General features: G+C 32.6%; 1 protein-coding gene across 3 annotated transcripts in view; it reads right to left on the reverse strand.

Annotated features, from left to right (window-relative positions):
* Positions 1-490: 490 nt before the first annotated feature.
* LOC117117118 (spindle assembly abnormal protein 6 homolog) overlaps positions 491-18,482 on the reverse strand; it is a 47,769-nt gene continuing 29,777 nt past the window's right edge. For all 3 annotated transcript variants that reach the window (XM_033261319.1, XM_033261320.1, XM_033261318.1), the window contains 2 exons: positions 12,649-12,738; positions 491-1,551 (listed from right to left, as the gene is read on the reverse strand). In XM_033261319.1, the coding sequence (XP_033117210.1) occupies positions 796-1,551; positions 12,649-12,738 (846 nt within the window). In that variant the 3' untranslated portion in view covers positions 491-795. The remainder of the gene's footprint in view (positions 1,552-12,648; positions 12,739-18,482) is intronic.

Below are 18,482 nucleotides of genomic sequence, written 5' to 3' on the forward strand. Positions count from 1 at the left end.
TAACTAAGGATAGAGACAGGTATGGCAAAATGATCTTAGTGACAATTACCGTCAAGGTCATTGGCTGGTTTCTGATAGGGAGTTATTATTTTAATAGTTACGAAATGTCACAACCACGCAGATCAAAACCAATGGCATATCCTATAAAGAGATACTGATGATGTATATGGTCGTGGATGAAGGATGCGCTGTGATGCGGTTCCAAGATGTTCTGTCGGCAGAGTCAAAGTCAAACAAGACGTCATTTTCACCTGGCACGCTGATGTATGATTGATTTCACCCTAGTTCTAGGCAATCTGCTTGTCATTTTCAAGCCAATCAGAACAGCTGAAACATAGCAATTAGCGCTAATGTCTTCAGAATGTACCGCCATTAAAACAGGTTGCACAACAAAAAACAGAAACCATGAACAATAGGCCTATACAGACAGATGTACAAAACTGATTGAAAAAGTAACATTTAAAAAATTAAGAAAAAAGAACATCACAAATGTGAAGCTGTTTTTGGGATAGTTTAATTAACAGGAAGTCAGGAAATGGATGATGCGTATACCAATTATGCCTTGGATACTAAATTTTGAAATGATCGCAAACTCATTTATCTTTCATCAATCACGAAGAAAAACGCAAATGGATAAGATTAGATTAATACCTCGGTGAAAAGATGTAACAGCTGTCGGCGCGTAGCTTATTGATCAGCGTATGTTAAAACATTCTGCATGGTGCTGAATGCAACGATTAATACCATTCTACATGATTACAAAAAAATCTACGCATTAAAAAATCCAAGATTTTGTCAATATTTCTTTAACGAATGTGGAATACTTCTTAATTTCGATGCACTATTTGTTAAGCCCATGTCGCCTTTGCTACTGTGTGACCAGATGCTGGCTTTAGACGTCGTGGTCGAGCCTTTCAAACATGGCAAAGATTGAGAACTTTTTCTTCCCTGCTTTAATCGCAAATTCTCATCTTTCAATAAGTTTAATTCACGTTTTAATACTACAAATTCTTTGAAGCTTACTTCGTTCTTAGAGTCGGCATTTGAGGCTTCAAATCTGGTTTTCTTTTTCAGTTCTTGTAGTTCGTCTTGTGTGTGACCTAATAAAATTAACAATTTCTCTTTTTCATCTTGCTCCTCAAGCAGAGTATTCGTGCTATCTAGAAGCTGCTGTTGGTATGACACAGCTTTCTCCCGGTGCGTCAACATCTCATTCTGGGCGCTTTCAACATCTTTCGTTAATCTCACAACTTCTTTTTTCAACTTAACTAACTCAGCCCGGTCTTTGTGATCATAAGGCTCAGGTGGCACAGATAATATATTTTCCTTGTCCATAAGTTGTAGCCCCAATTCACGTACCTTCTGCTTGGCCTCCTGTAGGTCCAATGATAGCTCCGTGGCCTGTTTCTCCAAAGGTCTTAACTGGTTCACCTCCGTTTCCAGGCCTAGAAATTTGTTACTGTATGCTATATTTTCTTCCTTCAATTGTGCATTTTCTTTCTTTAAATTCATGACCTCTTCAATGGCTTTGTCCATTTGTTGATGGAGTACCTGCAATAATAGACATAACAACATCACAATGGTAAAAACAACAAAAACAATATATAATGAAAAGTTATAATATTAAATAAAATAATAACAAGAATATCTATAAAATAATATGGTAAAAATAGCGACAATAATAAAGGGATGGATGTAAAGTATAAGGTGAAAAAAAAATATTCATGTTCTTGATAATGATAAAAACATACCATAAATTATCTTAAAATATAAAAAAAAAATTAAAATTTTAATATGGTTTGCCAATATGTTGACTCTCTTCCAGCAATGGCTTTCAAATCCTTCTGAACTCTAATTCAATATTGTCATGTTATGTCATTCTTGTTTTATTTTTATCAGAAAGCAGTATCAATATCTTTTTCCCATTACTATTAGGGGAACTCTGCAAAAAACACCCCTACCGCAAACCCATCCCACTGGCACTACTGCTGATCAAATTGTCTTCCACAATTCTCTGTTCCTGAGTGGGTATTGCAAAAATATTAATTTCTATAATGTTCAGCAGCTCTACCACACCATAAATGAACGAATAAGCACTGATCTCAAATGAAGATTATAACAAACATAAATTACTTTGCCGTTAAGCACCAAATATTAATAGATGCGCTTATTAAGATATATTCTAAATAAATAAACACTTTGGCACTTATTTGAAATGCTACGCTATTTTCAAAACTTTTATAAATGCCACACTAAAAAGAAATTAGGAGTGCTAAGAAGGAAGCTAAAAATGTGGCCCCAAAATCATCATCATTATTGGTACAAAATATTATAATAGATATTTTTCTTCTCTAATCAAGATGATATTTAAACTAATTAGGATATCATATTTTCCCAGGTTTCTTTAGCAATAAGGAAATTAAACTTCTCTCACTTCAGCGAGTTTTTATGTATTCTGTTCTAAACTCGGACAAATCTTGTTTAAGAACAAGCCTAAGAAATATATAGGTGTTACATTTTTTTAAACTGATTGCATTATGATATATTTTTGAACTCTTCAATTAGAGGGTAATTTGAATGTTGGCGCGTCAGAGCTAATTTTGTCACCTCTCCAAGTATAGTGTATTCAACTTTGACCATAGATTCTATCAATATGTCATGCTATGTTACTGTATTTGGAAATAACAATAAAGTAATTTCGTCCAGTTACAATGCATTTTTAACAGACTTTAGTCTGTTAAATCTAATTTATTTTCTCCATGGTTAAATTCACTGCTCTATAATAGAGAAGAAGCAGTAAGCTTCAATAAAAGATACTGTAGTAGATAAAATCTGAAAAAACCCCTTTAAAACATTGTTTACCTCAACAGAGAATATCAGGTTTTGGTGGTGGATGCTGATTGTTTTTGCCAGGGCGGCACATTTGGCAGTCAAGGACCAGAGGTCCAATGCAGTAAAACCTATGAGAGAGAGCATGCTTTTGGGGTGTTTCCCGGATCCTTAACTATTGTAGGAATAACTTAAGAGTTTTAGCAGTTTAATCTCTTTTATCTACATGATTTCACACTTGGTTAGTGACTCTTTTGGCTGTTGCAGGTGAGGGGAGGGAGAACACCAATTTTGACCCCCTTCCCCCAGACCCGGCACATATATATGTCTTGCTAGTTAGATTAATTTAAAATATTCTACAGTACTTTGGATATGAGAACTAATTCTCAGTGGACAATAGCATTTACAGAGAATAAAACACATATCAAAGATTTGTATAAAAACATTAACATAATCTTTTCAACACATTTCAAAATTTTTAATCTTTCTTCTGTCATTAAAACTGCAGATCAAAGTTCAATTTGCGTCTCAGGAGTACACCGGAGGAAACTTCTGTGACATTTGACAACAATGTTGACGTATGACATTAATGCCACATCCCTCACCTAACCACATTAAACAACCATCACACTAGAGTACATTTGTGATAGACAACATGGACAGAACAGGTAAAACGATATACACATTAGCTTCCGCCTTAATTACTATTTTACACAATGACTACCTGTGGACATTTGCTACACGGTTATATTTCAAATTATACTTCCTTCAATAATAAAAATATTGTATTTCACATTTTTATAACAGCTGTCATTGTAATTAGGGTTTATATTTGTTAAAATGTTTATCTTCGTACAACTCTTTTGCTTATCAAATATTAAAAATAGCTACACGGAATTGAACAGCCACAAGAAATTGTAAATCAATCATTTCGGTTGTATTCATTAATTTTTTTAATCAACAATTCATTGGTTAATGGTTTATTATTCAGTCATTCATTCCTACTTGATAAATCATTCATTTATTCCAACACAACTAAAAAATATCAATCCATTAAGTAATTCATCCATAAATATAATATTTTAAATAATTTATTCATCTATTTAATTAACAATACAATAATTGCATCCATAGAACGGTGCTTTATAAATCTGTATATTATTAAAATTAATTTACTTATCTAGCTATTAAATCATAAACCTATATTTATTCAATATACCTAATCCATTCATTCATTCATTCACCAATCCATTTGTTAGTTTACTTTACCTTTCTATCACCAATCTCTTTATACGTTCATTAATTCATGCATCAATCCCTGTATCCATTTGTTTCTTTTCCATCCATTCATTTATCAACACTTTCATTGTTTGTTCATCCATCCATGTATCCATCAAATGATTTGTTTATTCATTCATCAACTTCTTCATCAATTCAATTATTAATCCTTTCATCTATTCAATAATTCATTTATTTATTCATCCCGGTTTTCCTTTATTCATTCTTCAACCTCTTCATCTATTTGTCACCTTATCCGTTGACATATTATCCCCACAAAACTACCATTTATTTTGTCCTTCCATCATTAACACTTTTATCACTTCATCAGTTAATTTATATTCATTGTTCATGTTCACCCGATGAAATTCCCTTTGGGCAAAATAAAATATATATCGTATTGTTATCAATTGTTAATTTATCAATTTATTTACATATAAGTTAACAATTCCTTTATATATTTTTAAATCCTTTCACATGTTTATCCAACCATTTATTTATAAATCTATTTATTTTTAAATTCATTTACTTATTCGTCAAGAAAATCCCTTCAATATTGCATTAATCCCTTCACTGATCGCCTCATTTGTTCATTTATTCATTCACCTATGAATTATTCCCATCATTATTCATCAATTTATTTGTTCAATTGTTTCCTTTCTATACTTGTCCGCCAATTTGAAATTGATTTTATAATTCAACCTTTCCTTTATTTCGTTCATACTTTCATTCATATATTTATGAAGTTTTGTTAATATATAATTCTATTATCTGTTCCTTCCTTTCTTTATTCATCCATTCATTCACCTAATTCTTTCACTCATTTATCAATCCTTCAATTTATCTTCCGCATTCATCTATCTCTTATTCATTTACCCATCTCATCCATTTATCTCTTTATCCATCCATTTTTTTATTCCATTCATTCGTTTATTATTAATAATTTCATCCATCTAAGCATCAGTTAACCTCGCATAAATAGCAGTATAACAACATCAAGGACACAGTCCGTCCACCTTTTCATCAGTGGCGGCTCTAGGATATATTTTCTGGGTGGTTAAGCTGTCCAACAGGGGACTTGAGCTTGTAGGCCCGAGCTGGGAGAAGGATTTGATAAGAGGTTAACCTTCCAAATGAAATTTTTTTAAGAATAGGAACCTCTGGATGGTCGGAAATGGCAATCTCAGACTGTGACAGACATGTGTTGGCTTGGTGTGAGCCCTATTTTTATATTTTTTATGGTCTGACGGCCCAGACAAGCTCCTGTCTCTTATAGGGGAAGGCCCTTGACCCATCCGGTGGGGGAATCTTCTCTCATCCCATGCATAATTACGTAAGAATGATTTTAAAATATGACAATATAGTAATATGATAATTAAGATTTAAATATAATAGTACAACAATTGTATTTTATTTATTTTTTAAGTTACAGTAGTTTAGATAGGGGTGGCTGTTTGGAAACACCATTCAAACAAGCTTTTTAAGTTTATGGTGTTTGTTTTGGTGTTCCCTTTCCATTCATTTCGAATTCACTATTTCTTTACAGTAACATCTCCCAATTACGTACCTCTCCATCCGAACAGAGAAAATTTGTAATTCAGAGAGCGAAATTTTATAGCATCCCAGTGTGGTGTGGGTAGGCCTATGCTACAAAGTACAGGGCTAGCACATGCTCAAATGTAATATAATATCGGCTGAAAATGATCGATATTTCATGCTTTAAACTTAGTTTTATGTCACTTTATTCATTAAAATGTTTTTTTTTTCTTAGTTGATATAACATTTTATATTATTTTTGAAGACTTTTAAATACAATTATAAGTGTTTTTGTAGTTCAATACGATCGTTCGTAATGACCTCATCGTCGGAAATTGGGTTCGTGAAATTGAAAGTTCGTAATTGGGAGGTTTGTAATTGGGAGATGTTACTGTACTTGCATTTTGATGTGTTTTTGAGAGTGAATCAAATTAATCTGAATTTGAATTTGAACATGAATGAGCAGTAGTATAACAATCAAGGACGCAGTTTTCAAATCCAGCTCAAGAGTCAATTAATATTCATCACTATTTGTTCTATATACACAACTACCTACCATTTGAACATTAATGATGACCTTTAAACCTTCACTCACTTAATAAATGAGGTCTATGTTGATTTAATTTCTCAGAAAGCCTTGAATAAAGATATAATACACAAAATTGCATTGTGGGAAGTAATGAAACAACAAAAACTTGATCAGCTTCCAACAAACTTAGAAAAAAAAAACTTCTCCGAAACTGGTGACATTTTACGGAGTACGAATCATGTAATGACAATTATCAGGCATCCCACAGGGCTGTCCAAAATCAGAGACATGTTCGTAGACCATGGCGGCAAGATTTTCTCATGAACTTTCTATGGTTATCACCTGAAAGTTGTTATTATCGATTATAAATATGAGTCATAATTTCATAAAAAAATATTTAAAGTAATAAGATGAATATAGGCTTAAGTAGTAAGTTTAGTAATACTTATTTATTGTTTAAAAACCTAATATTAATAACAATAATAATAATAATAATAATAATAATTCATTCTTATATAGCACAAGTAAGCAAGTTCTCAATGCGCTGAACATGAAAAAACAGAATAAGGATATCATGTTAAATTAATGAAAAACTTGATGGAAATGTCCTTAGCTTGGTAAAGGTCTTTAGCTTGGTATATTATTAAAAAGCATGAAGATAGTTATAAAAAAGATAGTCTTGATATTTTTCATTGTAGTTTCAATCAGTTTAAATGTTCTATTATTGACCTTATTTACTTTTTTTGCAGGTTTTTTTCTTTTATAAATGATTTTTGTATGGTTTTTATTGATATTTATTGCTATTCTTTCTTAATATTACTTTTATTTAATCATTTTACATTTTTAAATTATAATAATATGTTGTATTTTATATTTATTCCTGTTATTGGTGTTTTTTCCCATCCTATTGTTGGATGCAACAAAGAAATAACATTAAAATATACTGCCACCCAAATAATTGAAAAAAACCTTGTAAAAAACTATTTATTTAAAAAATTACATAAGTTTTAGAATTAAACAGGAATAATAAATGAGTTTTTTTTAAATAATTACAGATATTTTACTACAAAGATCACTTTTGTTGGCAGAAATGTAAGGGTATGCAGACTAGGAATGGACTGTGACTATTTTTATAAATGAATTCTTAATTCTGATTTGACATTACTGTTACCAAAAATACTATTATATCCAATCAGAATATTGGATTTGTTAAATGACTGGTATAACAATAGCCACTGTCATTATGTATTAGACCTATAAATTGGAAAGTGAAATCATTTTTCTTGGTTTCGAGTATTTCTATAATGAAATTGTTTAAAACTGGGAGAAAAAAACTAAACACTAAAAACCCCACAAAACCCAGAAAGCTTAATGTAAACAACCTTGAAATATATACCATTAAAATATGCATGATTGATGGCATTACTTATTATACACAAAAAAAAAAAAAAACTAATACCAATTGGCTATTTATATAATATTTATGTCTACATAAAGATATTAACAACATTAAATGGCAATTAGGATTACCATAAGGGCTGTGTTGAATCCTTGACTTGTCTCACCTTGCGTAAGTTTAAAATATGTTGCAGTATTCAGGTGATGTAATTGTGATTTTTGTCTACATACCTTTTGGTTGGACTACGGTAAACTAAAGGACTAAAATCGATGAATGGACCTTTCCCCGCCCCTTGGATATTATCGCTAAGGACAGTTGTTGAGTTTGATTGACACTTAGGAAGGGTTTTTTGTTAAAGCTTACAAACACCCTTTTTTTAAATATCCTATAGTATTTTGGGCTTTCCTCTTGGCAAAAACATATATTACTGCCAAAAAAGGAGCCATTGATTTTAAAGATTTTGGGTCTGTCAGGTTTCAGTACCAATAATACCCCTTTTACACTGCAAGCAAATCTACTGAGACAACCCGGGATTTTGCAACACCCGGGCAAAAAACTACCGAGTTTTGGTTGGTATAAATATCAAAAAACACCACCCGGGTTGCCAAACATCCCGGGATCGATGTGCGGTACGCATTCAGTGTTGGACAACCCGGGTGCATTCCAGAATCCCCAGTGTAGACAACACCCAACTTCGATTCCGGAGTTAGGCCTTACCTTGCGCCTACCGCAGCTGTGGTCAGGTAGGACTAAACTTTGCTAGCAACGGGCTAGGCCTAGACACTTTTCGAGTTAAACCCCCTGCGCTCTGGTATAGACTTGATATCATAATTTAAAAACAATCTGCAAATACAATTCTTCGATATTGACAATAATTGCGCCTTCGTAACGAAGAGGAACTCGAGCAAAGTGATGATCATCATCGCAACAAAAATTGAGGGCGGTATTTGAACCCAAGTTCGTTGCCGGTGTAAAATGGGAGCAACTTGGGGTCAACCCAGACTTTTTCGTTTTGATGTAAATGGGAAATGCATCCAGGATCACTCCGGAATATTCTGCTCTTGGCAGTGTAAAAGGGGTATTACACAGTTGTTTGGGGATTTTTTTGGCCATATGTCGGTCTAGCAAACATCCATATTCTGCCACCTCTAATGTGTAACTGTCACCTTACATTGTCACTCTGGAGGATGGTAAATGATGTAATGTCATATTATATCAGATGTTGTCATTTTCCAATAGCAGTTAATGCTATACTGCCTAGTCTTTTTAATGCTAATTTTACAAACACACTTAGTAACTTGAGAAAGAAAAAATTACAGTTACATCATTAGCTGGTTAATTTGAATTAAATCTTTCTTTTTTTTCTCACTTCTAAATATCATTTCATGGGCCCAGTATTTCAAGTGGTTATGGCAATACTATGAAATTATATTTTATATAAAAAACAGTTATGTGGGCGGCATTAACAATGAGCTGACTTATAATTTGAGATTTAGTTACTCCTGGTATATATATAAGTGTTTCAAATAAAGGTAACATAAAACTTACAATATTTCAGGCGGTAAATGATAAGCTAAGGCCCAAAAAATTTTTGTATTAGTTTATCACCTTAACTAGGCTGGAAAAGTGACGAGAAAGTGAGGTAGGGAGGCTTTTTATTTTCATTCTTTATTTTGCTAAAGCCAAATATGATCCTTGGGGAATATTCAAAGTAAAATACTTTATTGAAATAATACAAACAATATCTACTACTATTTCTTCCCAGAGAAGACACGCATGAAGGGGTGATAAACTGATCATTTTTTTTATTGGCCCTAATGATTAATTATACTTAGTAAAAATTTAGTACAGTAAGAACAACCTCAATAATAACAGCCTTAATAATAATAACAAGTGTTTAAATGATCAGCAGATTTATAGAAATTACATCATTTAATACTTCATTGAGAATAAGGATGAAAATCTAAAAAAGTTGTATATATATAAATATATAGAAAATAATGAAACAACTTCAGTAGTAGACTTTAAGAACACTGATTTATTATAAACTTGGATATTTCTGCCACTCCTGTGGCCTTCATCAGCGAGAATAAGGAAAACATCATGAATCAATATAATATAGGCTGTCTTATCAAAAAAGAATAAAGGTGACAGAGAGCAAATGAGAAATGCTTATAAAACTGTAAAATGATTGGTCTATTTATCTATGCATACTGAGTATCTACAATAAGAAAGATCCAAGGGTGTTAATTGCAGAGACTAAAAATCTGTATTTCATTAACCGTTTTTCGTCCAACACTATTTTTTAGTCTTAGGAAAATCAGTTACAACATACAGTATCAATAAATGTTTTACCTCCAGAGTCTGGCTTTAATAAACATTCACATCCCGATCCATTTTAAACTTTACCACCATGTACAAATAATGTGGATGCGATAAAAGGAAAACCATTTCAAAACTAATTCAAATCCCAGGGTCCTGGGTTCAAATCCAGTGAGCCATCATTATGTGAAGCATTTCATTTTATTTATTTTTTCATCTCAACACATATACAAGAAACACAAAAACAACAACATCTGGTAACAGGTAAGTTAAACGCAAGACAGGAACACCTCAAAAGTGAACTAAATTACTGTCGAGTGGGAGCCTTTTCACAATAAGACAAATGTACTAACTATCTACTTTAGAAGAACAGCACAAACATGTTCCACTAACAGAAAGCACAATTAAAGATCTTTATTTCATACGTCAACTATTTGAAATGATGTACCGGTATGACACGCTTCTGATTGCACATGTGAATGTTAAAATCGCTGTTGTTCATAAAATGCTTACAACTTCTGTCTCGTATTCATTAAGATTCCCAGGGGCCTTGTGTTTCGTAGAGTACTCAACTTTCCTGAAACTTGCCATCAAGACATAGTTCAGAATTAATGCTGGCATTAACTAACACAAATATTATGAAGGATGCTTCTCATCGAAACGAAAAGGTTTGGAAAGTTAAAACAAGAAAAATATATTAAACGAATTATGAAAATCAGACGCTGTGACGAACCATGAAAAATAACTCCCACTATCAGAGACCCCTGGATTGGAGTTGGGATTAAGACGTGACCTCTCTAACATTAAGGCAAGACCACTGAATTGAAAAATATTGTTTACAACATTAAGACTGTTCTAGACTATACAAACCCTTGATTAATTTATTAAATATCCTTAAACAAGCCTATCTACAGTATTTAATACCAAGACATATTGCCACCTTCAAATCCGAACTTCATCATTGAACAACACAACACCATTAGTGCGATGGATTTTGGTCATAAATTGTACCATCGATTTAGTTAGATACTTAGTTTTGTTTGAACTGATAGCTTTATCAAAGAGTATAGAACTACAAGAAGTCTGACTCTTGGTGTTTCGTTGGAACGTAATCCTATCTCATAAAGTACTACCTTGAACTAGAGGGCATCCTTCAAAAAACCATAAATGGCCTTCGTACTGAACGTGTTCTCCGTCTATAGAATGGATGTTCGAGTTTCAAACTGTATTCAAATTATAATAGGGCGCCCCCTATCTCGTATTAGTACTTTTTTAACATTTCATTGCGTGTATACAAAATCAAGGCATTCAACCATCTTGCAATTCTATTCTCTTTGTTTTCATGTTTTTGTTCCTTTTTGAAAATTTTAAGGCAAAAAAAACCATCATCATCACTTAGGGAGTCAATTTATATGCAAAATTACCAATAGCTAATTGTTAATAAATCAACCAATAAACCAATATATACCAATCAATAAATTAAACAAACATGTACAAAAAATCAATAACTAGTATAAATTAATCGATCAACTAATATCCAATCAGTCTAACAATTAACCAATGGAATAATCAATTATTATCTAATCAATCAATCAATTAATCTATCAATCTGTCTATCCAATCAATCAATCAATCTGTCTGTCTATCAATCAATCAGTAGATTACTGAAACTTTCTGGAATGTCAATCAAACTTAATAATTGTCCAATCAGAGTAAGAGCCAGGAAATATGTGCATGTTTCACAAACACCTGTATTGTCCCACAAACTTGCATGTTGTAATATGTATATGTTTTTTACACTGTTGTTTGTAGGACCTAAGCAACAATATGCAGTGGTTAGCAGAAAGATCTGTTAATTAATTAATTAATCATTCAATGACAAACTAATTAACTAATTAATTAAATAGCTACCCAATCAGTAATCATCAGATTTTTTTTTTATCAATCGATCAACAGATTGATCAATAAATTAACCAATAAACTACAGTACTTAAAAATGACTATTCTTAACATAGCATAGCAAGTGTTTTTACTTTCACAATAGGCCTAAACTGTATGTGATTCAATCTGGGAAAAACCATCAACCCTGCAAGTTTCATTTACTGTTAAAGCACTAAAAACATGCTCATTTAAAGGCTATTATTTAATTACTTTTAATTAGGCCTAGACACTGATCTAAGCCATTCAGTTGCTCGCTAATTTATTTATTTATAAGCCAACAGTGAAAAATCGCCACTTACAGGATGGGCATAAAATATATAACACAAATTCTAAAAATATATTAAAAAAAAAAAACAGGCAAGACAATCAAAAGTATATTCCTAACTAACCCCCATCCCACCATGAACAAAGAATCAAGAAACAAAACACAGATACAAAGACAACTTAGACAGGGATACTTTTTTAAATGAGCCTTTACTAATGAAAATATTTAATTAATTACCAACCAAATGCATACAAAATATATAGGAAAGGAATGGTATTATTTTTACATCTATTAGATATGTGAAAAAAATATTTTCTTATTTTAATAATGTTGAATTAATTCATAATAACATTCAAAGTTAGTCCAAATATTATATATAAAAGTTAATCCAAAAATATATATATATATATAAGTTTCTTAGCAAAAAACAGACGATACAATATCATTACAATAAAATTACTAATAACAATACAAACAGTTAATCAATTAAATAATTAATCTATTTTTCAATTGATTATTAGAGATCAAAATCATGAAATCAAACCTTACCTCTATTCTTGTATCATTTTTCTTAATTACATCAAGTTTTTCTGTGAGCTTAGTGTTAGCTGATTCAAGCTGTCTGATTCGATTTTCCAACTGTAAGAAAAAAAGGCATAAGATCAAATGTCTTTTTAATTGCCATATTTATCAAGAAATCTACAAATGTTCAATCCTTGCTCATTAATTATCATTTAAGAGTTAATAAGGAATGAAGACAAAGACTTGTTTGAAAGACCTAGAATGGGCCATTTTAAGACATTTAAGGAGTGTCCCATAGAAATACCATACAGTAATTAATCATTGTAAACAAAAATTAAACTGTTCACTGCATACCACTAAAGATGTAAGTGTGTTAAAATGATCCAAGGGTCCCAATTGAGCACCAAGGATCTAAAAGGAGCACTAAGAATCCCAATTGAGCACCAAGGGTCCCAACTAAGTACCAAGGATCCCAATTGAGCACCAAGGATCCCAACTGAGCACCAAGGGTCCCAACTAAGTACCAAGGATCCCAATTGAGTACCAAGGGACCCAATTGATTACCAAGGATCCCAATTGAGCACCAAGGATCCCAACTAAGTACCAAGGGTCCCAACTAAGCACCAAGGGTCCCAACTGAGTACCAAGGATCCCAATTGATTACCAAGGATGGCAATTGAGCACCAGAGGTCCCAATTGAGCACCAAGTATACCAAATGAGCACCAAGTATACCAACTGAGCACCAAGTATACCAAATGAGCACCAAGTATAATAATTGAGCACCAAGTATACCAATTGAGCACCAAGTATACCAATTGAGCGCTAAGTATACCAACTGAGCACCAAGTATACCAATTAAGCACCAAGCATACCAATTGAGCACCAAGTATACCAATTGAGCACCAAATATACCAATTGAGCACCAAGTATACCAAATGAGCACCAAGTATACCAACTGAGCACCAAGTATAATGAGCACCAAGTATATCAATTAAGCACCAAGCATACCAATTGAGCACCAAGCATACCAATTGAGCACCAAGTATACCAATTGAGCACCAAGTGTAGCAAATGAGCACCAGGTATATCAACTGAGCACCAAGTGTACCAACTGAGCACCAGTTATACCGACTGAACATAAAGTAAACGAATTGAGTACCAATGGTCCTAATTGTGCACCGAGGGTCCCAGTTGAGTAAAAATGGTCCCAATTAAGTACCGAAGATCTCAAAATGTAGCACAAAGGATCTAAAAGGAGCACTAATGATCCACCAAATGAGCATTAAGATACCAAATGAGGACCAAGTGTCCTAGATGAGCACCTAGAGTCACAAATAAGCACTATTGAACACAAATGAGCAAGGATCACAAAGGAGCACCAAGGGTCATTTTTTGCATTGACCCCCAAAACTGACTGATTCTTCTTTTTCAATGAGTAATCCAAAGTAATAATTGATTTTTGCTTTGTTTTTTCAGATATTACCCAATAGATAAATTTAAATTTAAAGGCTAAATTAAAGAAGTGATGTAAGAGGGCGCTATTTAAGTTTAACATAACTAAACTTTTGAAAAAGCTTTGATTCAAATCATCTTGATGAGAAATTCAGCTTGTTAAAATTTTTTAGCTTGTCAACTTCCAAATTTTGAGGGAAGTACACAATTTTTTAAAAGGGGAGCACGTCCTCATCTGTTACACGATACTTCAATGCTAAAATGTCAATCAAAATCAATTAGAAATCATCCACGAGAAAGCATCAACATCATCTACGGGAAGTGTTTTCTACATTTGTTGCAAATTATCCTCTGGACGTCAACATTTTATGTCAATACAAACTGACAAAACTGTGCTAAAACATTTGTGCATAAGAACACATCACTCCAAAAATATGTTTAAAAAATATTAAAGCAGGTTTACATGTATCAAGGTTAAAAACCTAATTTTAAACATTTCTATAATGGTACATCAATTATCATAATTTAAATATTAAAACATGGCAAAAGTAATGTAGTGTAATTTTTATGAGACCAAATTCTCTGTTTACAGATTTATGAATGTAAATGTTTATATTATATCTGATGTATTTTTGAAATTTTGGTATTCATATATTTGATTTTGGGGGGTTAATAAATCTTATCTTATATTATGTATTGCTTTTACCATACTTATGCATTTATAAGTTTTCTATTAATTTCAGCATATTATTACAGCAAGGCAAGACTTTATACCTTGTTGCGCAAACTTATTTTTTTTAAAGATTGTCAGAGGGGGGGCGGAAAAAAAATAAAATTTCATTTTTGTCAAAAGAAATCCAGATGGAGGATAAAATAAAAATAAAATTCAAAACTTATATAACTAGGAAGAAATATACATATCTTATTTTTGAAGAATTTAAGACAGTGTCTGACGTAGTAAAAAAAAGGAAAACTTTAACTTTTTTCTGAAATTTCCATTGTTTGTTGGCGGCAGGTACGCTAATGGCTAAAAACAAACTTTTATTTTTATCTGAAAAATAACCATTGTTGCTAAACAAGGTAAAAAAAAAAGTCACGCCCAACATACTATGGTTGTGTGAGGGGGAAAAAAGGAGTGGTGGTATTAGAACTGTTCTGATCTCTTATGTAAACATTAAAATAAGACAAATGAACATTACTTTAACTTCTTTATTTTTTGATAACTGTAAAACAAAAGGTGCCAAGTCTGAACTATTACAGTATTCAGTCAATCATATTTTTTCCCCCTGCAATTTCATTATTACTGGGGGTTTTTTTCCCCATTAAGAAGTATATTTACCATAATCATCTTAATTCCAATCCCCAATTTATAAATGATTCAATGACCTTAGTATACCTTCATTAAGTTTCATCACATACTTTGAGCTAACTCCTGTAAATTCAAAAATTTTAAAATGCAGAAAAAAATGTTTGTTTTTTTCAATATTCATAGAGTTGGCATTAGCAGCAGAAGAAAAATGTGGCCCTCTATAGCTTATTAGAATTACTGCCACGAAAAAGGGGGCGCCCTACACATGATTTAGCAACTCATACGCGTTGCTCTCATCTTTTAAAGGCCACGCCCCTACGCGTAAGTACTTTTTGCAGTAGGATTGCATTCCAACGAATCCCTGGCAGTCGTACACTCTTGCATTTTTATACTCTTTGTGTATTATCTGTTGCAAAATTGTAACATCTGATTTTCAAAAGCATTTTAAAAATTTCAAATGCTGAATGTACTGCAGAACACATACAGTACAGGGACGGTGGTTTAGTTTTTCAGAGGTGGGAAGGGGGTTTGCTCAAAAAGGGGGTTCATTTCTGTTACAGTATTATCTACATCTAACTTTCAAATATTTTCAAATGCTAAATTAACTAGCATGGTAAAAAATTAAAAGTCACTCAATTAAATTTAATTATTAAGTAATTTTAAAGGGACATTGGAGGAGGAGGAGGTAGCTCAAAAAAGGACGCCTGGCAAAATCACAGAAACCCTGCTGTTTATGGCCCTGTAAATAAACAAAGAAAGCAATTTGAATATTAACTTTTATTTCTACTTGTTAAGCTTATTATTATAGACAGTGAATATCTTTAAATATCTACACATGTGTATTTTATGACTCACTCTATATTCACCAACAGAATTAAATACAACCTGACTCAGAGCAATTAAGAAGGGCTTAACGATTGACGCTGATTAAAATCTATTTCAACACAATTACTCATTAAGGATTACAACACTAGCAATAATTACTAAATGTCAAAACCGAAAGTCTTCATAATGAAATTAAAAAGGAAAAAATATGAAATAGGAATTATGTTCATAATGTTTGGGAAAATTATAAACATGACAGATTTTTTAAAATGCTATCGAAGCAAAAGAGTTTCATTCAATTAATTTTTTCCAGCCCTTCTTAAAACATAAAAACATATTAATCAACATCTCTACTTTTTCTTTTTTTTTAAATTCTTTATTGGTCGTCATTCTAATAGGAAATCGTAAATTTGGGCTAGGCCCCTGGGACCTGCAGCAGCCGCAGTTCAGCGCCACCCAGCCTAACTACAACGCAACAGACACAAGTGGATACAAATATCGTCCTTAACCGGCCTAACTCCAAATATAAGGGTTATTCAAGAAGCCAAGCGATCCGACTCCAATTAAAACCCAACGCTGGCCGAGTTTGAAAAGGGGTCTGCTGCACAAGAAGCCGGACCAATAGCTCTCGGCTAACCACTTTACAAAACAAAATGAGGAAATTCTATTTTTAAGCTAATTTTATTTGCTGTTAAAGCCCTGTCCAGACTGTCAAAAAACTGTGGTATGACCATATACAGTCATGATATGCCTATATATGGTCATGATGTGCCTATATATGGTCATGATGTGATGTCATCATGACCATATTTAGGCATGTCACATGTTTTTGTCAAATAAAATTTTATAGTCTGAATAGAGATTTATACAGTAGTATGGTATTACATACAGTACCCTTTTCTTAGAAGCTGAAATGCAACAGGTTTTAAATTTAAAAAAAAACACATGCTTTAAGATAATTGATATTAATGCATATTTATCATGATATTACGCCTATATATGGTCATGATGTGATGTCATCATGACCATATTTAGGCATGTCACATGTTTTTGCCAAATAACATTTGATAGTCAAGATAGGGCTTTATACAGTATTATTGTGTTACACGCATTTTTCTTGGAAGCTGAAAATATGCTTCAAGACAATTGATATTAATGCTAGGCAGCTTCATAGTATGCCTACATCTTTTTTTTATTTGTTAAATGATATTCAATTTGGCCTATGGACAGGATTTGTTATTGTTATTTTGTGAATTAAAAAAATTGAAATACTGTATTGCTGAATGAACAGCAAACCACAGTTGGCTAAGCTGGTGGTACGGTAACCTCTTGATTTGCTGAATTTATTCAATGCTCAGCAACAAGATAAAAAATGATTTGTACAAAATCTGAAATGAGCACTAGGAACTTTCATTAGTCCAGTCCACTTCAAATTGGGTCTAAAATTACACATTAAATAATTATGAATAAAAAAATTGTATTGCAATTTTGCACTGGTCATGGAGATCCTTGAATTCCTGGTTCAAACACATCACTGCTCTCTTGTGTTTTAGTTACTAAAGGCTAAAGTACAAGTTACTACCATATAAGCACATAGCAGACCCCCCAAATCTGGATTCTTTAATGAGGGTGGAGGGGTTATCTATGAGATCAAGGGAGTTATGAACAGTTAGGCTTCCTGTTAGTATTAAATTACATCAAGAAAAAGAGCGTTGTGGAATGTCATAATTGCCAACATCTCAGATGATGATGTTGATAATGATGCATTTGACGCAAGTGGTGGGAGGCGGTTTATGAGAGAGAGATCTACTCGAAGTGTTGGGGGGGGGGGATTGATCCAAAAATATAAACCCTTGGTCAGCACAGTATTTGGGAACAAATATGGATCCGGTGTGCATCAAATCCTGTGGGCATTTTTTAAGTACCCTACACTATACCTAACTATAAATTTTTAAAACAATATTTTATTTACATCAGGTTTTGAAGTGGAAATTAACTTCGAGAATATATTTTCAATTAAATAAAAGTTCAACAAAGTGATTGAAATTGATTGGAAAGTGCTACAAGAACTCTAATATACTAACAAGCGCCACAACTTCATATGTTTCAGTGCCTAATATTAAGGACTTCCACAGACAAATACCACACACACATTATGCATCTCTGCGATTCCTCATCTCAGCCAATAAGGAACGGAACTCTAGACTGCCTAAATTTTTTTAGCCGATCTATTATCAGGTCAAATTGGTCCAGAATTGCGAAGGACTCGGTTAA

Source organism: Anneissia japonica, unplaced genomic scaffold (assembly GCF_011630105.1).
Source record: "Anneissia japonica isolate Jap-2015-1 unplaced genomic scaffold, ASM1163010v1 scaffold287835_len3118868_cov185, whole genome shotgun sequence".
In the NCBI taxonomy this organism is placed as follows: domain Eukaryota; kingdom Metazoa; phylum Echinodermata; class Crinoidea; order Comatulida; family Comatulidae; genus Anneissia; species Anneissia japonica.